General features: G+C 38.1%; 5 protein-coding genes across 12 annotated transcripts; 4 read left to right on the top strand and 1 right to left on the bottom strand.

Annotated features, from left to right (window-relative positions):
- The first annotated feature begins 1,113 nt into the window (after positions 1 to 1,113).
- Positions 1,114 to 4,907, top strand: LOC118038898 (probable serine/threonine-protein kinase PIX13). The gene is made up of 6 exons (XM_035045393.2): positions 1,114 to 1,680; positions 2,184 to 2,533; positions 3,343 to 3,478; positions 3,623 to 3,765; positions 3,846 to 3,969; positions 4,113 to 4,907. The coding sequence occupies exons 1-6, from the start codon at positions 1,611 to 1,613 to the stop codon at positions 4,562 to 4,564; spliced, it is 1,275 nt and encodes a 424-aa protein (XP_034901284.1). The 5' UTR covers positions 1,114 to 1,610; the 3' UTR covers positions 4,565 to 4,907.
- Positions 4,908 to 6,701: 1,794 nt separating this feature from the next.
- Positions 6,702 to 10,888, top strand: LOC118038900 (probable galacturonosyltransferase 3). 2 transcript variants are annotated; one of them, XM_035045396.2, is made up of 10 exons: positions 6,891 to 6,943; positions 7,055 to 7,092; positions 7,199 to 7,238; positions 7,469 to 7,536; positions 7,970 to 8,020; positions 8,089 to 8,226; positions 8,439 to 8,582; positions 8,667 to 9,004; positions 9,099 to 10,044; positions 10,514 to 10,888. In XM_035045396.2, exons 5-10 carry the CDS (start codon positions 8,018 to 8,020, stop codon positions 10,790 to 10,792), a joined length of 1,848 nt encoding a protein of 615 aa, XP_034901287.1. In that variant the 5' UTR covers positions 6,891 to 6,943; positions 7,055 to 7,092; positions 7,199 to 7,238; positions 7,469 to 7,536; positions 7,970 to 8,017; the 3' UTR covers positions 10,793 to 10,888. The 2 variants fall into 2 exon arrangements, with proteins under 2 accessions (XP_034901286.1, XP_034901287.1); XM_035045395.2 differs by lacking the exon at positions 7,469 to 7,536 and having other exon boundaries at positions 6,702 to 6,943.
- A 135-nt stretch (positions 10,889 to 11,023) lies between these two features.
- Positions 11,024 to 13,831, top strand: LOC118038899 (pentatricopeptide repeat-containing protein At2g17210). The gene has a single exon (XM_035045394.2). It carries the CDS (start codon positions 11,138 to 11,140, stop codon positions 13,385 to 13,387), a length of 2,250 nt encoding a protein of 749 aa, XP_034901285.1. The 5' UTR covers positions 11,024 to 11,137; the 3' UTR covers positions 13,388 to 13,831.
- Positions 13,832 to 14,592: 761 nt separating this feature from the next.
- Positions 14,593 to 18,992, top strand: LOC118038903 (pentatricopeptide repeat-containing protein At2g17140). The gene is made up of 2 exons (XM_035045404.2): positions 14,593 to 17,822; positions 18,213 to 18,992. The coding sequence occupies exons 1-2, from the start codon at positions 15,325 to 15,327 to the stop codon at positions 18,337 to 18,339; spliced, it is 2,625 nt and encodes an 874-aa protein (XP_034901295.1). The 5' UTR covers positions 14,593 to 15,324; the 3' UTR covers positions 18,340 to 18,992.
- Positions 18,993 to 19,186: 194 nt separating this feature from the next.
- Positions 19,187 to 24,628, bottom strand: LOC118038901 (protein NLP2). 7 transcript variants are annotated; one of them, XM_035045398.2, is made up of 6 exons: positions 24,355 to 24,628; positions 22,919 to 24,028; positions 22,442 to 22,489; positions 21,330 to 22,338; positions 21,108 to 21,200; positions 19,187 to 20,446 (listed from the first exon to the last, which is right to left on the bottom strand). In XM_035045398.2, exons 2-6 carry the CDS (start codon positions 23,774 to 23,776, stop codon positions 19,524 to 19,526), a joined length of 2,931 nt encoding a protein of 976 aa, XP_034901289.1. In that variant the 5' UTR covers positions 23,777 to 24,028; positions 24,355 to 24,628; the 3' UTR covers positions 19,187 to 19,523. The 7 variants fall into 7 exon arrangements, with proteins under 7 accessions (XP_034901289.1, XP_034901291.1, XP_034901288.1 ...); XM_035045400.2 differs by having other exon boundaries at positions 22,919 to 24,020; XM_035045397.2 differs by having other exon boundaries at positions 22,919 to 23,985.
- Positions 24,629 to 26,149: the final 1,521 nt, after the last annotated feature.

Genomic DNA, 26,149 nt, shown 5'->3' with positions numbered 1-26,149 from the left:
ATTCAGACAACATAAGAAGAAGAAGAAAAAGACAGGTCACGAGGCACAGAGAAGAAAATGTTTACTTTTACTGTATTACTTCTCTATTCACATAAAATTTGAGATCCATCTTGTTATCTGTATACTTGGATTCTATTTCTAAGTGAATTAAAAAACACCAGCTCTTGAGTAGCTAATAATACATAGAACAGAGTACTTGAATGGGAACAGGGGACTTTGACATTGTTTATTGTCCACCATAAGCCGCTGCCGCAACAGTAGCTACCCGACTTTTGTTTAACAACATGCAATTTCTGTGAAAATCCATTATTATAGGAAAGTATTATAAGGGACAAAAATTTCTTGAAATGGGCACAAATAAATTCTTTCCTACAATATTATATTGTCTGAGGATGGTGGAGTTAGGCAGGCCGATCGATTGGTGGCCCATGTAAGCTTGAAGGTCAAAATGGGACTGGGTCAAACCTGCTTGCTTTTATTTGAGAAATGGAAAACAGGCTGTCTCTAATAAACATATAGCTAGGGTTTTACTTCTCAACGCAGTTTGGTTTAGCGAAAGGTCCAACTCCAAGACAAGTTTTCCGAGAAGACAGTGGAAGCAGAAGACAAAAAACGCTGAAGCACTGACTAAATCCTTTCTTGTTTTGCGTATGATTTAGTCACATGAGAGAGGGGGAGAGAGAGAGAGAGGGAGAGAGAGGCCCTGTTAGGATGATAGGATCCATTGCTAGGAGAAGATAAATCAGGCCTTGAATTGTTTTTCGTTGAAAAAATATCTGTAAAATTTTGAATTATTTTATTTTATTTTATATACAAGCTAACATTTAAAATAAAAAATATTATTTTAATATATTTTCTAAATAAAAAAGCATTGTGAAACCAATATCAAAACTACTGTATTTGTTTTTTAGTGTATAAAAAATATTTTTTAAGATATTTTTTGTATAATCTTAAAATGATATATAAAAAATGAAAATAAATTATTTTCACCGCAACACCGTACATAAACTAGCACGTAACTCTTCTGTCCCTGAAGGGAATATATATTTGCCTTTTCAATTATAACCCAAAGCAAGATAGTACGAAAAACAAATACAGTTGAAGCCTTCTGATAGAAAATCCAGTCTTTTGACTGATAAAATTTCCCTGACACGGCAGTTGACTTGGACAAACGTTCTTCTCTCTTAATTACCCGCGAAACCACTTGGCTTCTTACAAAATTACAGAAAGACTCAGTCTATCCTTCTCCTCTCTCTCTCAATATTAAATAAACTGTCTTGTTCACTGAAAATTATTTTTTTCCCATGCTTTTATATCTGATGATTAGACTCGCACACAGAAAGAGAATCTCAGACTTTAGTGGATAGAGAGGGGGGAAATTCTAGTCAAGAAAAGAGATTTTAGCCCATTAATTTGGTTGTTGAAGAAGAAGAAAGATTTTGATTAAAGGAAAAGGGAAAAGAAGGGTAGCCCTTTTGAAGAATATAATCAAGATCAAAGTTGTGTCTTTTTTCCTGCATCCATCTTCGAGTTCTTGAAATTAAGCTGGGTACACCTGCAAGGTTATATCTTTTGCATCTTGATAGAATCCAGCTGGTTTTTTTTTTTAGATGGGGAATTGCTGGGGTTCTTCTGCTCATAGTCCTACTACACCTTCAACCACTGGTCAAATAAGCTCAGGTAAAACAAAGCCCTCTTACCTTTATGTAATGTTTTTTTTCTTTCCTTTTCATTAAATGTTTAATCTAGTTAATCCAATTTGTAATCTGGGTTTTGCTGTTTTTGTTCTAACTTTTAGGGAATAGAATTTGATGTGATTCAGTGTCAAGTTTGTTTAGTACCAAGACAACTGGTTTTCTCTTTCACCTTTTGCTTTTGAGCTAGTTTGATATGTCAATCCTTTCGCTAGGAGATTGCCCTGATGCTCTACAGTTTCGGTGTGGATTCCTTTCGTATTGTATTTGGAATTTGTTTTTTTCATTTGGACTTTATCTCGACTTCTGTCAGATCAATAGTGGAAATTCTTTTTTCCTTAAAGTTGTTTACTTTTTTCTTTTGGATTTCCACAAATTTGTTCATTTTAATTGAAATAGAAAATCATTTGACGCGTTTCTAACTTTCCTAAAACTTGTTGTTTTTTACTTCCTTAAATATGTTACCTAACTTCAATTTTGTAACTGCAGCTGGGATATCTCATACAACTAGCAACACCACTTCTTTTGGAGTCAGCAATGCAACATCATCTAGGGGCAGCAACATCTCTGCTCACAGCCGGTTTTCAGCTGGGAGTGGTGACGAGGAGTTTCCAAATGGGCAGATTTTGCCTACCCCCAACTTGCGGGTATTCTCCTTTGCAGAACTAAGGGTTGCCGCCAGGAATTTTAAACCTGATACATTGCTTGGCGAGGGAGGTTTTGGTCAAGTCTACAAAGGATGGCTTGATGAGAAGGCGCCAGGGAGAAATGGAAGTGGAACTGTAATTGCTGTTAAAAGGTTGAATTCCGAGAGCTTGCAAGGATTTGAAGAATGGCAGGTATTCAACCAACTTGAGAAAGAACTAATCATTGGTAGACTGTTTTATAGAAAATCATCATTTAATTTTCACATGATTGTTGAATATCTTGAAATGTCGGGATTTCTAATCATTTGGAGAGTAGGAGACTTTTGATGGTTAATAATGGTATTTCAGGAAGCGTGTTATGAAGTGAAATTGGATCAGCTCAAATGTTCTTTATGATTTTTCTCTTATAGTTGCTGGGAAGAGGCTAGGCTCTAGAGAATTTTCTCTGTTTGTTAGGCATATATATTATGTGACCTATAGCTTTGAAACAATGCTTCTGTGGATCCAAATGTTTCTGTGGTTCTACTGTAGATGCACATTTATGCATATAGCACTTGAAAATTGAGTGGCCATGTTTGAGAAGTCAACCTCAGGCTGGTGTGCAAATTTCAATTGGATAGGTTTCTTCCATTGAGCTTCAATTTTACGGGTGGTGGTTGAGGTTCCTCTTATTTTACGATCAGAGCACGTTCTCTTTTCTCAGAGGAGAAAGCATGAAAACTAATGAAAAAATCAATTAGTAAATTTGTACGATCAAACTTTCGAGGACATTGAGATAGTTCTCATATAATCATTGTCTTTTCATCTGATTTTTGACAATTTCATTAAATCAAAGATCACACCTTCAACCTCATGCTCTTTAGGTTATAGAGAATGGGGTGATGGTAATAACTGGTAAAAAAGCAAACACTATGTTGTCTCCTATTTTCTGATCAACTCAGTTTATCGCTGGTGCGTTATTCTAAAAATGTACTTCCTAATTTCTTCATTTGTTGGTGCAGGCAGAGGTAAATTTCTTAGGAAGGCTTTCTCATCCTCACCTTGTAAGGCTGATAGGATACTGTTGGGAGGATAGGGAACTTCTTCTCGTTTATGAATTCATGCAGAAGGGAAGCTTGGAGAACCATTTATTTGGAAGTAAGAGCTAATAGTTATGTTGATTTAACTAATACCTTCCCCCCCCTTTCAAGCTCTTAGTTAGGCGCAAAAAGGAATTTTTACTGATTTTTTTGAAACAAGATCATTTGATTAATCAGCAATATATATTTTTTAATGGTGCAGGAGGTTCAGCTGTTCAGCCACTTCCGTGGGATACACGGCTCAAGATCGCCATAGGAGCAGCAAGAGGCCTCTCTTTCTTGCACGCATCTGATAAGCAAGTGATCTACCGAGATTTTAAAGCCTCAAATATACTTATTGATGGGGTACTGTTCTCATTGAATTTAATGATTCTGATCTGAAAGATATCACTTTAGATGTTTTCTTATTTGTGGTTTTAATGCAGTCTTACACAGCGAAGTTATCAGACTTTGGCTTGGCAAAGTTAGGCCCTTCAGCTAGTCAATCACACGTGACAACAAGGATAATGGGAACATGTGGTTATGCAGCTCCTGAATATGTTGCAACAGGTAATCAAGTCCCCTGGATCTTTTGTTGGTTTTGGTTGATTGATTGATGGTTTGGCTAGGTTAAAAATTTGCACTCAGATTCTATATGTTTCGAAACGCTACTTTAAAACCTTACATGACACTTAACATTTTGCTAAAAACAGGGCATTTGTATGTTAAAAGCGATGTGTATGGTTTTGGTGTCGTTCTGGTCGAGATTTTGACGGGCTTAAGGGCACTCGACACGAACCGCCCAAGTGGGAGACATACTCTGGTGGATTGGATCAAGCCATATTTATCTGATAAAAGAAAGTTGAAAAGCATTATGGATGTTCGGTTAGAGGGGAGATATCCTGCCAAAGCAGCTCTGCGAATAGCACAGCTTGCTCTAAATTGTCTTGAACCAGAACACAGGCACCGTCCCCATATGAAAGAAGTTGTGGCAACCTTAGAACGAATAGAAGCAGCCAAGGATAAACCAGTAGAGCCTAGAGCTCGTCCAAAACGTTCCATGCCTCACCAAAACGTCCAGCAGCCCTTGCAATATCGCTCTCCGCATCATCCAGTTCTGACAGATGGAATTCGAGGCTACCAAAACCCTCCACGTGTGAGGTAAAAATAACCATTGCTAGTGAACATGTCCTTCAAATTGCGATCATTGTTTCTTCATTAAAAATTTTCATTTGTTTGTTTATGTAATTCATAAAATCTATAGCTAGTTTTGCTGTTGTAACGGGCCACTGAGCGTGAGCGTGTCAGCCATGAAAATGTAATTACTTTAGCAGAGATGTGGAGTGGTGGTACGAAGAAGCATGTAAACAATGTAATCCTAGTATCTAGGAGGGGAGCTCAATGCTGTCTGACCATAAAAACCCTTCCTTCTGTAGTCAGTTTTAAATAGTCAGACAAATCTCGGATTCCAATGTTTCTTATGGTGCAAAAATCATTTATTTTACTTTTTTCCTGGTCTCCTTTTAATTCATCCGAAGACAGAAGACTATGAACCTTCTGTAGAACAAGATAACTCTCTTGCTGTCTTAAATTGTTCCAAGCTACCTCGACTCCCCCTCGTTACCAAGAACTCAACCTGTTCAGGAAGGCCGATCAACGATGGTGGGAGGAATGGCCTTGTGAGTACTGAGTTGGTAATGCATTCAACTGAGTTAGCCCCACCTCCTTCCTTTACTGGACTCGTATTTATACTTAAGACAGAATAACGAAACCCATGCACGTTTCTACTGATCTTTTCACTGTAGTTTTAAAACATGATTCCGAGACATGTACCAAGTCATTGGTAGTAACAAATTTTTATTTAAAAAAAAAATTACAGTGTTTTGACTAATTATCCAAATTCGGTTAAGTTTGGATTTTTCATCAGGTTAATTAGATTTTTTTTTATTTTTTAATTAGGATTGGGCCGGTTTCTGAGTTGGCCAGGTCTCGGGTGGACCTGTTTTCGGGTTGTAAAACAAAGCTTTGCACAGTATAAATAACAGTGTTATAACTGTGCTATAAACAGTAAGCGTTCCTCTACCAGTGAAACAATTGGACAATCATAGAAAAACTAGGCCCAGACCATCCCGCTAGGCAAAAGCAAGGCCAAATCTAAATTAGCAGGCTTCGTTGAATTTCGAAAGCCCATTAAGACAGCCCAAACCTGGCTGTCATTCATTCCGGCACGAAAACAAAATCACCACGTGGCAAACAACCATCTCTCCCTGTCTACCGACCCGTTGTCTAGATGATATCCACACTAATCGTCGGTTTAACGCATTTATTTTACTCCTAAACTATTACGGATATGACAAAATAAGGTCTTAACTATCAATTTAATCTATTATAGCCTTAAAGTTAAACCATTTTTTTGTATAGAGCATATGGAAATGTGGTTATACCCGCATTTTAAATTTTTTTTTTTTTTTGACTAAAAATTATTTTTTAAAAATGTTTTGAAATATTTTGATACGCTGATTTTAAAAATAATTTTTTAAAACTGAAAAAAAATTATTTTGATGCATTTTTAATATAAAAAAATACTTTAAAAAAACCACAATTACATTACTAAACATGCCCTAAAAGTCATTCTAGATAGAAAAATCTAAAGTATAATTTTAAAATATTATCATGGAAGGATGCCTTGTTTAGTATTTGCATTCAAAAATAGTTTTATGAGTTATAAAATAAAATAAAAACTACTTAACTCTTGCTAAACATGTATTTTAAGTTGATAGTCAAAGTTTTAAAATTAATTTAAACAATTCAATCTAAAAGTAAATTTAATAAAAATTATAAATTATATATGTTTTTTGTAAATAACATTTTAAAAGAGAGTTTTCAGAATGATTAATGCAAAATTATGATGTGTGTTGCTTAACCAAATATTTCTAAAATTATAATAAAGTAAAATACAATTTCAATTATACCTCACTACATTACCAAACAAATTCTAAAAATGCAAAACCAACTATATTGTATAAAGTATTTTAAGAACACGTTTGATATTATAATAATTGATATTTTTTTAAAGTGTTGTTTTGTTTAAAAAATACAATTAAATCATATATATTTTTTTATTTTTTAAAATAATTATTAATATTAGCCTATCAAATAATAAAAAAAATACATATAATTTTTTCTTACCAAGCGGTAAGTTGATGGTCAAAGTTTGACCATTAATTTTAACGGCTCAATCTAAAAGAAGACTTAAAAATAACAGTTTGGGGATATAATTGAGCAAAATTGGTAGCTGAAGCCTTAATTAACCACAGCCCTAGTACCATAGGAGTAAAAGATGCCATCAAACCGTCTTGCTTTCGTGCCGGTAATGCGAGCCGAGTGAAGAGGGGAGGGAGAGAGACTGTGCGTGGAAGAGAAGGAAACTAACTAACTGCACAAAAAAAGAGAAATTCTGATTTCAATGGAAGCACAGGGAAGGAGGAGGAGAAGAAGATTCTGGACTTCAAGCTCTCTAGCTCTTCTTCTGATCTTCTTCATGGTATTTTTCATTTTTAATTATCTTATAATAATCATACTCTCTAATCTCTGTTTTTTTTTTTCAATCTTAATTAGCTAATTAATTAAATCCTTCCTTCCTTCCTTGGTGCAGGTTGTTCGTGCAGATTTATCAGATTATAATCCAACTCTGTAAGATCTCTCGCTTCCTCATTCTGACTTAATCATTCCTTAATCCGTCATCTCCCTTTGCTTAATCTATTTAATGATTTATTCTTTTTTTTTTTTTGGGTTTTAGTCAAAGAGAGCCCAAAGCGCATCATCGGCGATTACATCAGGTTTTTTTCGTCTCATTGATTCAAAGTTCCCATCTTAATGTGTGAAATTGACTAATTTAGCTTGCATCTATCTTTGGTGATTTTTCCTTTTTAAAAAAATATTTATTTATGGGCATTAAATGAGAAATTTATAATCTTTCCATGAGCTGTGAAGATAGTGAAGACAATGACTTGGGTTTCTGAGACATTGATGGTAATAATAGTGATCGATTGATGTGTTTCTTAATCAGGGGGTTCACTGCTTCAACTGTATTATGTGTAACTGTCATTTAGAGGGTGCTCAGCTTTCTTGAAAAAGGTTAGATTGGAAAATAAGTTTGCCCCCACCCCCCCCTCATAGTTTTTCCTTTTCCTTTGTTTTGAGCCGGAAAAACTTTTTGGTGAAGTAAATGTGGGTTTTTCTTAAAAAGTTTCCATATTTTTCAGTTCCAGATGAGCTCGATTTTTATTGTTTATGGAGGTGATATAGTCTTACTTCTATGTTTGAAGATTGCGTGGTTTTCAGTGGGGGTAGAGTAATTAGGTGTTTTGATGAACTCGTGGAAAAGGATTTTGTGTGTTTGTTTCCTTGAGTTTTTAATTGCAACAAGGATGCGTGTTTTTTTTTCTTCCTTGAGATACCCTGTTTATGCATAGCTTTGAGTGACATTATTTGTTTGAGTGAATATTCATACACCCAAAGATTACACACACATATTTAACTGACATCTGGCCTACTTTTGGTTGAGCAGGAACATGATGCTTCTTCTGTGGCTGGGCACGGGGTTCAATTAGATGAAATGGTAACTTGCGGCATCTTTCACTTGACATCAATTAAGAGTGATGCTTATATTTATTTTATGCTTCCCAGGATATCAACATAATTGCAACATACAGTGACACTTCTGGTGCTGTTCGAACGAGTAGGGTGAAAATGAGTGACCTGTCTCCTTCTTGGGTCTTGGAAAACCCTGCAGATAAAAATCATGATCAGCCAAAGACTTCCCAGGTAACTTCAAGTGACTTTGTTGAGTTTCTTTACTATGAAAGGAGGATTATTTGCGTCATGACTTTCAACATGAGAAACAGTGTCAACAATCTTTAAGAGCAATATCAGTTTTAAGATTTCAAGATATGTTTCAACCTCAATTTTCCTATTTGATTTAGTTCAGTAGATGAAGTTGCAGACCTGAAAGGCATTTTTCTCTACCTCTCCATTAGTTTCAGAGATTAGAAGATTCATCAAAAGCTGGAGCAACACATGAAGATGATGTGCTGTTTTCTGCGAGGGATCATCAACATGGTGAAGGTGGAATCCCATCTTCTTTGAAGTTACCAATGAGCCCAGTGAAGCTCCAGCGCCAGGTGAACTGTCAATAACTTCTGCTTGTATGCACTGTATTTGCTTTTCTCGGTTGATTTAGATTATGATGGTTCCTAGCTCTTCAGACAGCACGGAAGGACAGGAGGGTACTCCGAACTTCAGTGCTAATTCGACAAGATAAAGGAGCTGCTGACAGCCAGACAGAAGCAACTGCATTTATATGGTCCAAAAGCTTGGACACTTCTATCAAGGGAAAGTACAGTATATGGAGGAGAGATTTTGATAGTCCAAATTCTGATTCTACTCTGAAACTCATGCGGGACCAGATTATAATGGCCAAAGCTTATGCAAATATTGCCAAATCAAACAATGCAACTACACTTTACAACTCTCTTATGAAACAGTCGAGAGAAAGCCAGCTTGCTATTGGAGAAGCAATGTCTGATGCAGAGCTTCACCCAAGGTACGTCCATTATGTAGTCTATTGCTTTGTTTTACAAGGCATATGTTTTGTTTCTCGGTTTTCATGGATGGATATTTCTGTTATGTTTCTCCAGCGCACTTGTTCAAGCAAAAGCAATGGGGCATGTTTTGTCTATAGCAAAGGATCAACTATACGAATGTCCTACAATGTCTCGGAAGTTAAGGGCCATGCTCCAGTTAAATGAAGAGAATGTAAATGCTTTGAAGAAAAAAAGTGCGTTCTTGATTCAACTAGCAGCAAAAACAATCCCAAAACCATTACACTGTCTTCCTCTGCAGCTTGCAGCTGACTATTTCCTATATGGTTATCAAAACAAGAAGTATTTGGACAAAGAAAAGGTTCAAGATCCGTCTTTGTTCCACTATGCCATCTTCTCTGATAATGTGCTCGCAACATCTGTGGTTATCAATTCCACCGTGCAGCATGCAAAAGATACACAGAAACATGTTTTCCATATAGTCACAGATAAACTGAACTTTGCTGCGATGAAAATGTGGTTTATTGTCAATCCTCCATCCAAAGCAACAGTACAAGTTGAAAATATTGATGATTTTAAGTGGTTGAATGCCTCTTACTGTTCTGTTTTACGTCAACTTGAATCTGCCCGGATTAAAGAATACTATTTCAAGTCTAATCACCCCTCCTCTCTTGCTTCTGGTGCTGACAATCTCAAATATAGGAATCCAAAATATTTATCTATGCTGAATCATCTTCGATTCTATCTTCCTGAAGTATATCCAAAACTAGGCAAGATCCTTTTCTTGGATGATGACATTGTAGTTCAGAAGGATTTGACACCACTTTGGTCCATTGATCTACAAGGGATGGTAAATGGTGCAGTGGAGACATGTAAGGAGAGCTTTCATAGGTTTGACAAGTATCTGAACTTCTCGAATCCAAAGATCTACAACAATTTTGATCCAAATGCTTGCGGATGGGCATTTGGCATGAACATGTTTGACTTGAAGCAGTGGAAAATTTCGAATATCACTGGGATATATCATCACTGGCAAGATCTGGTAAATGCTTCAATCTCATCCTTCTAATAAGTTCCCACCTCTTAACTATTTCTTATGCAAGTTCTATGTCAATGTCTTTTTGGATTGCATTTTGAAATATTACTTTCAGTCATGAACTGGCTATATATGACTTAGTTATGACACGGGGAGAAAAAACTAACATCTTGTCATATACATTTGGATTAGTATTTATTAAAATAACCATATATCTGTCATTGAAAGTAAAGAAATCAGTTTAAGGGTAGCTGGTTTAAACATGCTTGATATCATGGGAGAACTTGGTATGGTTTCATGAATGGGAGATGGTGTATGCTATGGTTTTGCATCCCTCCGGGAAGGAATAACTGAATGTTGAAGCGGCAAGTTCATCAACTGTAGCTTCTATTCACAACATTTTATTCTTTTAATTGAGTTTTATATCATTTTATGACTGCTCCTTTTGTAACTGGTTGGTAAATTTGTATTGCAGAATGAGGATAGAACTCTTTGGAAATTGGGCTCGTTGCCACCGGGACTCATAACCTTCTATAACCTAACCTATCCACTGGACCGAAGTTGGCATGTCTTGGGACTTGGTTATGACCCGGCTCTTAACCAAACTGAGATAGAGAATGCAGCTGTAGTTCACTACAATGGGAATTACAAGCCATGGTTGGATTTGGCTGTTGCCAAGTACAAGCCTTACTGGTCTAGATATGTACAGTATGATAACCCTTATCTTCAACAATGCGACATTGTTGAAGAATGATTTTTGTCCCCATTTTCTGTCTCATGTAATAGTTCTAAAGAAAGAAATTGACAGTGCCTTATAGCTCAACAAAAAAATGTTTTTCTCCCAAAGAAACTTGTTCACATAGCTTTTCCATATTTTCATGTTTTATTGAGTTATAGCCAGTCAATGCAAGCCTTGAACAACTCATTATCAGACTCAAATCATCGTCCCTGACCATTTCCTTGGCTGCTTTCGGTCTTGAAGTTCTCATGGGCGTATTAAAAATATCAACAAAAGCATCACAATCGTATTGATGGTTCGGCCATAAATGGCTAGTTTTATGTTCCTAAATGGGCTTTGTCCAGGATTTGCTTCCAAGCAATGCGTTTCTCAGCAACAGTCTCAGGTTCGAAACTCCCTAATTGGTTTCTGAGAATCAAAGAATCATCAACTAATGGAAAATGGCAAGAAGTCGTTTCCCACTACCATGAAATAAAAAAAGCAGGAATTCAAACTGTAGATGTTTCAGTGTTTCCTCCCATTCTCAAAGCATGGTCATTCCTGTCTCACAGGCATGGAAAGTCCCTTCATGCTTGTTTGATCAAGCAAGGATTTGACTCGTTCACTTCCATTGGGAATTCCATCATGGGTTTTTACATTAGATGTGGGGACTTTGACGTTGCTGTGGATGTTTTTAATTCCATGAGAAGAAGCAGAGATTCAGTTTCTTGGAATATTTTGATTCACGGGCACCTTGATAGCGGTGCCTTAGTGGCAGGATTGTGCTGGTTTACTAATGCTAGGGTTGCTGGGTTTGAACCCAATATTTCCACGATGGTGCTTGTAATCCAGGCGTGTCGCATTCTTGGAACTATGCATGATGGGCTAATACTACATGGTTACGTAATCAAAAGTGGCTTTTGGGCTATTTCTTCAGTTCAAAATTCTTTATTGGGCATGTACGTGGATGCTGACATGGAGTGTGCAAGAGAGCTGTTTGATGAAATGCATGAGAAAGATGTTATCTCTTGGAGTGTGATGATTGGTGGCTATTTGCAGTGGGAGGAACCTCATGTTGGGTTGCAGATGTTTAGGAAGATGGTGTTGGTACCTGGGATTGAACCAGATGGAGTGGTCATGGCCAGTGTTCTTAAAGCTTGTGCTAGTTCAAGAGACGTTTGTACTGGGAGATTGGTGCATGGGCTGGTGATTCATAGAGGTTTTGATTGTGATTTGTTTGTTGAGAACTCTCTGATTGATATGTATTCAAAATGTAAGGATGCTGGTTCTGCATTTAAGGTTTTCAATGAGATATCTCAAAGGAACAACGTCTCGTGGAATTCTATGCTATCCGGATTTGTCCTCAATGAAAACTATTCAGAAGCCCAGTCGTTGATTTCTTCAATGAGGAAGGAAGGAGTTGAGACAGATGAAGTAACTCTAGTGAATATTCTTCAAATCTGCAAGCATTTTGTGCACCCATTTCACTGCAAGTCGATCCATTGCGTGATGATCCGTAGGGGCAGTGAAGCAAATGAATTGGTGCTAAGTGCACTGATTGATGCTTATGCGAAGTGCTATCTTATTGAAATAGCATGGGAAGTCTTTGCGAGGATGAGGAGAAGAGACGTTGTTTCATGGAGCACAATGATTTCTGGGTTTGCTCATTGCGGCAAGCCTGATGAAGCTATAGCTGTCTACCAAGAGATGGACAGAGACCTTGTAAAGCCTAATGTCATTACCATCATAAATCTTCTTGAGGCATGTTCTGTTACAGCTGAACTAAAGAGATCAAAGTGGGCACATGGAGTTGCAATTAGACAAGGCTTTGCATCAGAGGTGACAGCTGGAACTGCAGTTGTTGACATGTACTCAAAATGTGGAGAAATTTTGGCCTCAAGAAGGGCCTTCGATCAACTCCCTCTGAAAAATGTAGTAACTTGGAGTGCCATGATTGCTGCATATGGTATGAATGGTCTTGCTCAAGAAGCTTTGGCTTTGTTTTCTGAAATGAAAAGGCATGGTTTAAAGCCAAACCCTGTGACCACTCTCTCAGTGCTGGCTGCCTGTAGTCATGGTGGATTGGTCGAGGAAGGGCTCTCCCTTTTCAAATCAATGGTTCAAGAACTCGGGTTGGAGCCTGGGTTTGAACACTACTCATGCATGGTTGACATGCTAGGTCGAGCAGGAAAGCTTGACACTGCAATAGAAGTGATCAAGACGATGCCTGATAATCTAAAGAATGGTGCAAGCATTTGGGGATCACTTTTAAGTGCCTGTAGAAGCTACGGCCTGACCGAGCTCGGCAAAGAAGCCATCTCCCGTGTTCTTGAGTTGGAGCCTTCGAACTCAGCAGGCTATTTAGTAGCATCAAGCATGTATGCAGCTGATGGTCTGTGGGATGATGCAGCAAGGATAAGAGTATTAGCAAAGGAGAAGGGAGTGAAGGTTGTTGCTGGATACAGCTTAGTACACATTGATAACAAGGCATGTAGGTTCGTTGCTGGAGACGGGTCTCATCCACGATCAGATGAGATATTCTCCATGGCTCAACAGCTACATGATTGTATCAGGATTGACGAAAAAAAAGAAGGAAATACATGGCTGGCAGTCATTGAATGCTTAACCTAGTAGTATTAGGAGCACATGACTCCATTAGGAAGGGGTAGTTTGAAGGTGTACTAAGTTGACAAGACAAAGATTAACAAGTTGGCTAAGTTTCGTGTAGATTACATAATGCAAATAATTAACTTCATAATTAAATGGAATTTGATCAGATTCTTTGCTTCATATACGGCGGGAGTGCTTTGCATACAAGTCTTCGTATTTTTTTAATGGCAGATTACTTGGTCATCTAGGCTGTGCATGATTGCTTGGAACATAAGAGCTTAAAAATATAAAAATTTACTCCAACTGTTTGAAAAATATTTATTTTTAAACTTTCATCTTTGTTTCTCTGATCAACAAATTTCTTTTCTTTTTTATTTTTTCTGCTATAGAGAAATTAATGAAAACACTAAGCTAAGCAAAGGAATGTTTGATCTTCTCATATAGAATTTATTCAGAGCATAGTTTTAAACCCGACCAGGCTCTCTCTCTCTCCCTCCCCCTCCCCTTCTTCTTCTATGAATGCTACCCACTATATATATATATATCCCATTGCTGGTCTTGACGGTGAGCTTCCAAAGTTCACCAAAATACTTGGAAGAAATCCAAGTAGGAACAATTCCAATTAAGCTTGTTCTAAGTGGTATTAGAGCCTCGGATCTTCGGACTTAAGGTATGGCACCTGATACAAGATCCTAAGATCTTTGAAGGTTGGAAGACTCCCTGGATGCTGTTAACAAGGAACAAACTCAAAAATACGAGCAAGTAATGAAGCTACTGAAGTACATTGATAAAAATTGGAAAATACGCAAGCTAGTCATGAAGGTAGATATAGGGAATTGAAAGACCTCATTAGTGGACTCTCTTTTTAACAAGGCTTGATTCTGTAAAGGCCACAACTAGCTACTGATGAACACACAGTGCAATGAAGACCTCTCATGGCTCTCATAATAGGGACTCTGCTTCAAGAACATGCTGGACTTGTGAAGAAGATCACCACTCCCATAAGGGAAGTGAGTGTGAGTATCGCCAAAAGTGAAGATGTTAGGGTTAATCCTAGGGAATATACTTGAAAGGCGACATGTGCTTTCTCTTATAGACCAAATCATACCAGTAGTAGAATTTCTCATACAATGGCACTTACCCCTAGTATTGAGGCCTCAGCCCAAAGAAAGGCTTTTTGCGGCCTTCAAAAGTGTACTCAAGAGCGAAAGCTTCCACAAGTGAATTTATCAAAGGTTGTTGAAGCACCCCTTGTAGCTAAACCTAGGTCAAAAGCTGAAATTTCCCAAGCAAGAAATAGTGCTGGTGTTGTAAGGAATGTAGTGCCACCTAAATGCACGAATGATGAAATTCCTAGACATAAAACAACAAAACTTCCTCCCGAGGTTAATGGAAATTCAAGTTGTTCAAATCATTTGCATCTATCACAGGTAGCAGATGATCATGTTAGCCAAAATAGGAAGGATTCTAGCGAGTATTTAGGGGGTTCCCTCCTGGTTTTGATGTTCGCGTGGACGACGAGTTGAGAGACCCTGATTATTACCATGGTGAAGATCAGTTTGAAGGAAACATTCCATAAGACGATCCCAGGAATCCGGCTGTCCTGAGTCACCACATTCATGAGAGAACGGATGCCCTGAAGGTGTCTGACAACACTGCTACTGCCGGTGGAAAGGGATTTGCTATTGGATCTGATGCCACTGATGATGTCTTTGGCTATATATTTTCTATCATTTTTAATTTTATTTATTTTTGCTAAAACCTCTATCTTTAAAATTTAGAAATTTATATTTTCTCAAATCGCAACTAATATATATATTTTTTGGCTGGTCAATCCGGTCCCTTCTCAAAATCATGCCCAGCCGATTCTCTCTCCCGCCTTTTTTTTTTTTTTCCTCTTGGAAACAAAATCAAGAGATGGTTAAAACAAAAGGAACCTAAAAAAACAACCTTGTAAAATGGACCTTAAAACAATCAAACTCACAAGAGTTCTCCTTAAAAACACCAACGATCCTAAGATTTCATGGTATCTTTTCAAGCGCATTCTCTCCTTACCAGTCACCCAACAATGTCCTCAATCCATTCCCATCATTACCCGCATCCTCATTCGCGCCAAAATGCTTAACGAACTCGATGATTTACCCCAACTTCTCATTGCCTCACAGCCTCAAGAAACCTTGCATACTTCTCTTGTATCATTCATAACAGTTTTAGCGAAATCGGGTCTTTTTGGTAAGGCCATTTCGCAATTTAAATCGTTGCGTTTTCGATTCCCTGAAAACCCACCTTCTATCTATTTGTATAATGTTCTCCTTAGATCATGTAATAAAGAGGGCCGTGTTGATTGTGTTTCTTGGTTGTGTAAAGATATGGTGGCTTCTGGGGTGTCTCCAGAGACTTATACTTTCAATGTTTTGATTGGTTTGCTTTGTGATTCGGGTTGTTTGGATGATGCTCGAGAGCTGTTTGATAAAATGCCTGAGAAAGGTTGTGAACCGAATGAGTACAGTTTTGGAATTTTGGTTCGTGGGTATTGTAGAGCTGGATTTACCAGTAAAGGCTTGGAGCTTTTGGGTGAAATGAGGAGATTAGGGTTTCCCCCCAATAAGGTTGTTTATAATACTCTGATTTCGAGTTTTTGTAAGGAAGGTAAAACTGATGATGCTGAAAAATTGGTGGATGAGATGAGGAAGGACGGGTTGTCTCCAGATGTGGTGACTTTCAATGCTAGGATATCGGCTTTGTGTAGTTCTGGGAAGGTTCTTGAAGCTTCAAGAATTTTTAGGGATATGCAAATTGATGAAGTGCTAGGGCTTCCTCAGCCTAATATTATTACGTATAATTTAATGCTTGGGGGGTTTTGCAAGGAAGGAATGTTGGAAGAAGCTAGGGCCCTGTTTGAGAAAATGAAAGCAAGTGGAAATTTAATGAATAGAGAGAGTTACAATATTTGGTTGCTGGGTTTGGTCAGGATTGGGAAGCTCTTGGAGGCTCAGTTAGTTCTTAAAGAAATGGTGGATATGGGCATGGAGCCTAATGTATACTCATATAATATTGTGATGGATGGGCTCTGCAAGAATGGGATGCTCTTTGATGCAAGAATGCTGATGCGTTTAATGACAAGCTGCGGTGTTTTGCCTGATACGGTAACTTACACCACTTTGCTTCATGGGTACTGCCATACAGGGAAGGTATCTGAAGCTAGCAATGTTTTGCGTGAGATGATGAGGGATGGCTGCTCCCCGAATAATTATACTTGCAACATTTTGTTGTACAGTCTGTGGAAGGAGGGGAGAATATCAGAAGCGGAAGAGTTGCTGCAAAAGATGAATGAGAAAGGTTACGTCATCGATACAGTGACATGCAATATTGTGATTGATGGTCTATGTAACAATGGGAAGTTAGACAAAGCAATTGAAATAGTAAATGGGATGTGGACTCATGGAAGTGCTGCTCTTGGTAACTTGGGGAACTCATATATTGGCCTTGTTGATGATAGTGATAGCTGGAAAAAATGCATGCCTGATTTAATCTCATATTCAACCATAATTAGTGGTTTATGCAAGGCTGGGAGGGTTGGTGAAGCTAAAAAGAAGTTCATTGAGATGATGGGGAAAAACCTGCAGCCTGATTCAGCTATTTACGATGTGTTCATACATAGCTTCTGCAAAGAGGGTAAGATATCATCTGCATTTCGAGTACTCAAAGACATGGAGAAAAAAGGATGTAACAAGACCCTGCAAACTTATAATTCATTGATCATGGGCTTAGGGAGTAAAAACCAAATATTTGAAATTTATGGATTGATAGATGAGATGAGAGAAAGAGGGGTTTCTCCTGATGTCTCAATATACAATAATGTGCTTAGCTCTCTATGTGAAGGGGGAAGGGTTAAAGATGCCCCTTCTGTTTTGGATGAGATGCTGCAAAAGGGCATTTCTCCGAATATTTCATCCTTCAGTATACTAATTACAGCTTTTTGCAAGGCTTGTGATTTTAGTGCAGTGGATGAGATATTCGAGATTGCTCTGAATGTTTGTGGCCACAAGGAGGCCCTTTACAGTTTAACATTCAACGAGTTACTTGTTGGAGGTGAAGTTGTCAAAGCTAAAGAGCTGTTTGAAACTGCCTTAGATAGATCTTTTGATGTGGGGAATTTTCTCTACAAGGATCTCATTGACCATCTCTGTAAAGATGAGAAGTTGGATGATGCTAGTGGCATTCTACACAAGTTGATTGATAAAGGATACTGGTTCGATCCTGCATCATTCATGCCTGTGATTGATGGTCTTGGTAAAAGAGGAAACAAGCATGAGGCTGATGAACTTGCAGAGAAAATGATGGAAATGGCTTCAGAAGGTAAGGTAAAAAATAAGGTCCATCGAAATGTGAGGAGTTCCATCCAAGGGAAGAAGAATAAGGATGGTGAAAGTGAATGGCAGACCATATTGCACAGGTATGCTGATAAAGAATTATTTACGTTTCTTGTTTGACCTTATTTATTTATTTAACCGAAGTTTGGATTGGGCTGATTTTATCAACCATATTTACCATGGTGGGAAAATCATTGAACTGCTTTTTGATGAAATGTCCTGTAAGTTTCCGATTGGGGAACTAAGATGTATTTAAAATCAAGAGTTACAGGTATAAAAGTCAGATTCTGATCATATCATGTACACGTATTAGTTATTGAATAATACATCTGGATGACTGGATGAAATAGAAACTGATCTCGTCTCTTGAAGTCAGGTTCTGATTTCCTGCAAGCATTTCCAATTTTTGGTTATCTGTTCACTTACTTTTCTATTCTCACCATGATATATCATCTTACTGATTCGTTTCACAGAGATGATGGCAGTGGAATTGCACTGAAAGCTCTTAAGCGTGTACAGAGAGGCTTGGATCAGGGAAGCATATCAAGTTTGGAACCCCAGAAAGATGACTTCCTTGATTACTGGGAAGGAAGTCGTTAAATGATTTGGATCATTGGAACTGAAGCTGAAGTTTCCTGGGCAAAAACTGAACATCTGATGTGTGGCTTATGTTTGATGCCAAACCTGAGGCTGCGGAAATGATGCTGACTTGTTCATTAGTGCTTTTGCAGTGGACACAGTGTTGTTGAACAAAAAATTCTCTTTAATGCAAGAACCAATCAGCCTAATGATAAGAGCCCGTACAAAAGTTCTGCAGAGGTCCACGCATCATCAGATTGGAATTGCAGAAACTACTTGGTAGAGAGTGAGAGCCCGCTTTGGATTTCTTCATAGCCCTTTCCTTCACCAGTCTTAATGGTAGATACATCCATAGTTTTGGCTGCTTCTTGCTCTTCTCCTGTAGATGTTGGAGGTAACTGTTAATATGGTAGTAGTTTCACTTGCTAAGTTGCTATGGGAATGAGGATGTCTCCTCCTTCATGCGGGCATACTGTAGGCACCAAAACAGCTATTATAGTTACTGGATAGAATATAAGATGGAGTGCTGAGCCTCCATGTGGAATGAGATGCATTTTTGTTACTTTCAGATGAAAAAATGGTCTCTATTAAGGTCCTTTTTTGGCACAAAAAGAGCAAGTGAAATGTAATTGTACATTCAGTGTCTTGCAGTTCAATAAGATTATTGAAGGTAAGAGCAAGCTTAAATATTTTTTATGCCAGGTCCCAAGAGCAAGTGAAATGTAATTGTACATTCAGTGTCTACGACGTTGGAAACATCTTTGCTAATATGAGAATCTTCTAAACTTTCAAGCAATGAGTCTGCTCCCTGGAATAGATTTCAGTGAGGAGGCATGCATAGATCTAATGGCAAGCAAAGCCAAGCCAAGTACATAACCTTTTGACACAAGATATTCATTTCCATTGTAGAAATTCAATCCTACTGATATTATTTACATGATGTATGGGCAGTCGAAAGGCTTACTTGAACCAATGATTTAAATATATCCTTACTTCCTCTAAATAGCCATTGAACTGTAAAATAAGATTCAATGGCTGCAATGCTAAATGCAAACATGAAACTGGAAAGAATTGCTTACAGAATCCCAAGCCATTTCACAAGCTACTAGATGCAGGGCAAGCAAACCAAGAGTCACCAAAGAAGAAAATTTACACTGTTATCTTAAATGCCATGATCTATTAGAATTTAGAAACTTGCTGTGGCTTTAGAATGGCACTCCAGTTCCCAATGAACTTCCCAGATGTGGCCCTCTAGATTCCAATGAACTTCCCAGATGTGGTTGAGCAGGTTGATGAAGGGATATTTTGATTGTATGGATCTCAGACAATCTATAGACATCTCTACACTCCTCAAGGTCAGCATCACATGTCAAAAGAACCCACTCTTGATCGTCGTCCAAATACTTGAGATCAATTCCGGAGATATCGTCTAAATTGAAACGCCTTGCTGTCTCTTGTTGCAAGTCCCTGAAACCCCAGTTTGGTTGCAAGGTGAACCGGATTTTGTCTGCTCCAAAAGTGGCCTTCACTCTAAAGCCAACCCCATCACGTATAACGCGACTACTGCTTTTTGGGAGGGGCGGCAGAGTCTTTGGACCTGGAAGGTCACCAAATGTTTTGTGGCTTTGAGATCTCACGAGAAGCTTTGTTTCGTCACGATTCAAGGCATGCAGTTCCGCATCACTGTGTGTTCTCTTGAGCACATCACCAAGGTCCACTACCATTAATGGATCCCCGCTAACTGAGTCATTATTGGTGGCTGTGTCCTGCTTTACTCCAATGGAACAGCAGATACTCGATCCAGAACTGTGACTGCATGATGAGGATGGGGATTTTAAAGCACTAGGTGCAGCACTAAATATGCCGCTCTCAGGTTGAGGGTTTAACTGCTTGAAATTTTCATCTGTCTTGGTTGATGGAAGACCACCATTACCAGAAAGATTTGGAGAGGTCAATTCTGGGAAAGTTGCGTAGAAGGAACCCATTTGAATGGCACCCTCAGCACCTTGTACTGAGTCGATCACGAGTTGAAGTTTCTTCAATGAATGGCCAACCTTCTTAATCTTTCGAGAGGGCCAGCGGGTGATGCCATGTTGCCTGCATATTCTTTTCAGAGTGGTGGGGCACACTGCATTATTAATAAACTAGATCAGCAACAGGCACCACTCTGGCTGTAGCCTATCCACTGGATAGATAGAAAGAATCAACATGGTATTTTTCTGAAATAAAAAAAATTCAGATCGTGCAAATAAGGGCATAGCAGACTCATCCAATGAAAGACACGAGCTGCAAATAAAGGATCTTTCGTGTATAATCCTACATAATCTCGAATGTTATCAGTTTCGATGCGTAGACCAAATAATACAATGCAAGCAAAAGTTCCTAGATTCATGGAGATAAAGAAGTAAGAGATGGTATGCCTAGCTAGTAAATGTTCAACATTATGTAGAGAGAATATAAGAGAATCAAGCAGGTAAAGTAAAGTTTGGTGACAAATTCAAGAGACTAAAAGAATTGCACATTGTCAAGAAGGCTCATTCTGGGATTACTTTCTAGATGCAATTCATTTCTCCAAGTATCAGTCTGGTCTGGCATGTGTGCATGAACTCATTTTCATCATCCTGTGGCCTCAAGTAACAACAGCATGCACATATGAGCACCACACGCAGAGACAAGAGGCAAAAGAAATTCTCTTAATGAGGCTGCTGCCTCTCTTAATAAGCAATAACCAATTCCAGAAAATAATGTCAAACTCTTAAAAATAGATGAGTACAGTAGGCTACTCATACTCAGAAAGTCTGAACGATTGAACTCTATGCAAACAAACTGTGTAGTCAAGCTTCCAGGTGGATATGCTAAGAAGGTCTCCATTAAATCTAAGACTGCATTGATGAAGAAAGGCTTTAAGTTCTTTATTAGATATTTTTTGCTTGCTCAGTGCGTAATATTTACTTGAATCAAACAGTGGAAGAAAGATATGGTATTTCCTATTGTAGTAAATATTCTCCTACCGCCTACACTCTTCGCAGCATCTTTAAGGCTTCCTGCAAAGTGCTGTCGAAGAACTTCCAAGCTGATTGTCTTCTCTGTCTTGGTCCGTCTCTTGTCACCTAATTTTATGCTGCCTGATGAGTGGCGCCCAGCAGAAGATGAATCTGTGCCAGCTTCGATACTGCTTCTGGGTCCAGAATTTTGCTGAAATTGCCCGAACGCTGGAAACGCCTGTTTGTGGTACATATCGTCCTGAGTCCTACCCCATTGAGATTTTACCTTGAACTCTTCTCTAGGTTCCTCTTTTGTATGGTCCCATGAGACAGAGACGCCTTTACCTTTCTGTTGAGCCTCCACCGGACGGGCAATCCAGGATGACTCTGCTTTAGAGGAATCTTTGAACAATGAAGATTCAAATTTCTGAGATTCATCTTTATGAAATCTCTCATCTGAAGCAACTACCATTTTCTTGTTGACTGTTTCCTCAAGCTCCTTGTCCATGATAACATGCCAACTCTGACAGGCCTGTTGTACCGTGATAGGCAATATGTCCCACATTTGTTTTTGTTCTTCAGTGTTACGGCAATCCTTTGGCAAGAATAACTCCAAGACAAAATCAGTCGATCCAGCAGAGGAGCTTTGTAGTGGAATGGCTATGGCAGCATGCAACCCAAACATTTTAGCATGGTGAGAGAGTGGATAATCTGTCTTGCTAAAGGCTGCTACGTCACTTGAAAGACACTGTTTGTTTGTTTCGAATGCTCTTCCAACAATCCCCTGACCAAAGGAGAGGTATTGCTCGGAACAAGCCATATAGAATCCCCAGTCGTCTCTCTCAGCTACAAAGTAAGCAGAATTCACCAAAGAAATAGAATAAGAATAGCTCTCATCAATATGCCGGCATCCACCTTTACCTTCCCGGAAACATGGGGCCCACGCTAAAGCTAAAGGTAATCTATGTGCCTTGCACACAGACTCCAAAATCTTTGATATCCCAGGAGCTGCCGCTTGGCAAACTTCTTTGCAAACCTGTGCAAAAAAAAAAAAAAAAAAACATGCATGTGTTCTCAGTCATTAAACATAGATTTTAAACTTTTAAGTCTCTAATGCTTGGAAGACATCATCCACTCGCCTTCAGATTTGGAGGGCAGAAGTCTTGCGGACTCCTAAGATCAACAGCCTGCATGTCAATATGCTTATTAGACAGGAATAGAGGCAGGATAAGTTGTGGTTCAAAGGTAGGATAAGTTATATTATGAATAAACCAATGGCTATTGGGGCTTTTGAAAGGTTTCTCAGTATAAAAATATTTTATAACAGAAAGTCAATGAAAAAGTTGTTTGTCTTTTTTTTTTTTTTATATATATATATAAAAAAAATGAACAAAATGCTCATTACGCATGATAGATAAGTGCATGATCAAGCTTCAAACATTCCCACTGGTGTCTCTAAATGAAGAAAGGTTCTCAGATGGGCACATTAATTGGTTAGGTATAACAGATCATAACAAGTGTTCATATGCTAATCTCCATTGTTCTTTGAACAAAACCAACAATTATAGATGTTATATATATAAGAAAAAGAAGATGAAGAAGAAAAAGAAACAGACCTCAAGAGCTTTGCAGACATTTTCTAGGTCTGGACGATAACTGATGTCTCGAGTGGTCGTTACGACCTCAATAACCCCCAAACAAGTCCTGCTGCCCTGTTCAAAAACAGGAACCGCCAAGGATCCTCTAATATTGAATTGTTTCGCTTGGTTTTTACGTAGATACTCAACCCCGCTGAAGAAACGAACATCTGGAGTCCACTCAGGCAACTCCCTCAAGAAAACTCGGCCAGGCAAACCAACCAACTCTTTTGAGTCCTCGTCTGCTGGGAACTGAAAGTCTTTAGATACATTTCTGTAACTTGCAAGACTCTGGCATTTACGATCGAGCAAGTATGGCTGGCCAATAGTGGTAAGGACATTCTTGCCTTCTTTCTTCACCGGAACCCATATCTGAATAAGGACATCCCTATCCTTGGTGCATTCTTTCACCTGTCCTATGGCATGCATCAATCTGTCTCTTACCGGAGAAGATGGTCCTGTTGCAGTTGGTGCAATCCACAATCTTCTACCCAATTCATTGCTCTCAATTGGAAAACTTCCGGATTGGTCTAAAGAACGAATATTCTGGTTTCGGGATCCAATCCCACCAAGTTCATCCACACCTTGATAGTTCTCTTGATGAGAATTTACATTCGAATTACTGCTGTTGGGCCCAAAAAGAGGAAAATATTGCTGAGGGTCATTTAGATCACTTGAGGATATGGTACCAGCCTGCAAAAAGTTGAACTCATCGGCAGTCTCCAACCAACATCCTTCATACAGGAGCTCATCCATGAAATCCAAGTCCATGGAAGAGCCTGAGAAGTTCTCGAAAGCAGAATCAGGAATAAAATTAGGACCATTTCCATCATCCATGTCGAGAACTTGCCTTCAAGATTTGTATCCAACAAAGCCTAGTAAATCTGAATTTGCAAACTTTTATCACGATCCGAAACACATAAGAACAGTATAGATGAAAAACAAAAAGAGGAACTTCCAGGAAGGATTGCTATTGCTTGTATCCGTAAACCCAATATGCCCGTCTTGCAGAAACATTGCCAACAAAAATTTGATTTTGTGAACTGCTGCAATCAGAAATGCATTTCAGAGGAAGAAATACCTGCCACACTATCATTAAGAAAAACAACCTAACAAATTTATGACCAGCAACAATTTTAAGAAACAAGAAGACAAAACCCCAGAAACACCAAAGCAACCAGTTAGGCCATGATGTCAGTTATCACATATTGATCCAAAGAAAGCAACCAAAAGAGAAAAGAAAAAACTAACAAGAAACACCAAAGAAAACAGAAAGAAAGACAACCCTTTCTCTAGGCCAACAGTAAACACTGTGTTCAAAGCATAAAGTAGCAGAAGATAAGAAAAAAACATGAAAGAAGCAGTAGTCCATAAAAGTGAAAGAGAAAGAGAAGGGAGTACTATATGTAACTTACTTATATTATACGCGTCTGGAAGTACTATAGGCAAATCTAAATCAGACAGAACAACAGGGAGGAGTAGTTGTATATAGTGAGAACATATGCAGCAACAAAGATTCTGTTCGGTGAAGGTTGGGCTAGGTTGGTATTTCTGTTACTCGACAGCAAGACATAAAAAAAGGAAAGTAGTAAAAGGGCATCTGGGCTGGGTAAGTATTCGCACCACGAGTGGAAGAAAGAAAGAGGAAATTATCCTCTCGGCCGTGGCACAGGCAGCTCTCTAGTGAGTCTACAGAAGGAAGCTGATGTATGCCAGGTGTTTGTCAATGCCAAAATATATATCCTCTTTCTCAGGCAATTGCGCGTGGAGAATCTTCTACCTCCAACAATGACAAATCACTGCACAAATATGAATGCATGGGACCCCACCGGAGTATCCTGTTTGTACAAGCAGGACTTGCAAGGAAAAAAAAAAGTTTATTTTTTAATTGTCTTGAAGTTTTAGTTTTCTTGTAGCAAAGAAAAAGAATGGGAGTGCATACTCAAATATCGACGATTAGGGCACCTTCACAAAAGTCTGATGAACATCAAGCAAGACTTATCACATAAGAACTAACTAAATATTGGAATCATAACTGCTAAAAACTATACAGCATAGAGCATATAAGTAAAATCTTTAATTATATTCACGATTAAATTGGAGACAGTGCCATAGTTTTGGCCTGTTGTAGTTCTTCAACACACAGTGGTAAAGAGAAGGGTTAGTCATGGTGAATTCTATTTTTTATTTAAGATCTCGAAGTTCGAAAATTAACAATGAAGGTATGTTGGATGTTATGGAGGTCTTTAACCTTGTTTGTTCAGGTTCCTCTGCCCTTGCGTGACATTATTCTAACACAAAATGTAACATCCACTAGGTAAAGCAAAGTAGCAGTTCCATTTTTTATTTTTTTTAGCTTGTTCTGCAACACCAAGAACCAGCCTTTGAGAAGGATTCTTAATCTAACCTGTTTTATTATTTTAGTTTATTGACTGACTCCAAGATATTCTTCACAGCCATTTTGAACTTAACCCTGACCTTGGCTAGGTTAATACCTCCCCATTATTATCTATCTATGTGCTTTCAAAGAAGGTGCTGTGAGCAAAGCTATTCTTTTGTCAGATTGGATTCCATTTTAGTGAAGCCATCACCAAGCCGATACGTTATTTAAAAGTTTCTAAGAGTTTATAAGCATTCAAGCTTCTAACTCATTCAAAATTAGCAGGGAGAGACCATGCATGGAGGAAAACTGTTCTTTTTATTCATCAAGTTTTGTTCACTTCTGTCTGTGTGATCTCATTATACATATATGCCTTTTATAGGGAGAAAAGGTTACGAAGTATTAATAATTAATTCATGCATGGACTAATCAAGAGAAAAATAAAGTTGATGCATCGTAAGCACAACTAGGATAGCAGCAACTATATAACGACATAGAATTAGCTTAAATAACTTTAAATATTTTTATTTCTAAAATAATAATTTGGTAAGTTATGGTTTTACAAGTCTTCAAATATTTAATTATTTATAGAATAATAATTTGACAAGTTCTGCCTCTATATGAGTTTACAAATCTTAACATAAGCTTGAATTTGATAATAACAAGGTAGAAAAAATCAAAAGCCTAAGACAAAAGTAAAGGTAGCTAGAAAGTTAAGTTCAAAATATGTTTGTAGTACATCTCCATCTATATATTATGTTAGATATGTTCAAATTAAAAACTCAATTTTTGATATACTGGTTACTAAAAAATAAAAAAATAAAAAATCT

Source organism: Populus alba, chromosome 4 (assembly GCF_005239225.2).
Source record: "Populus alba chromosome 4, ASM523922v2, whole genome shotgun sequence".
In the NCBI taxonomy this organism is placed as follows: Eukaryota; Viridiplantae; Streptophyta; class Magnoliopsida; order Malpighiales; family Salicaceae; genus Populus; species Populus alba.
Note: the sequence above shows the minus strand (reverse complement) of the source record. Positions and strands in the feature narration are given on the sequence as shown.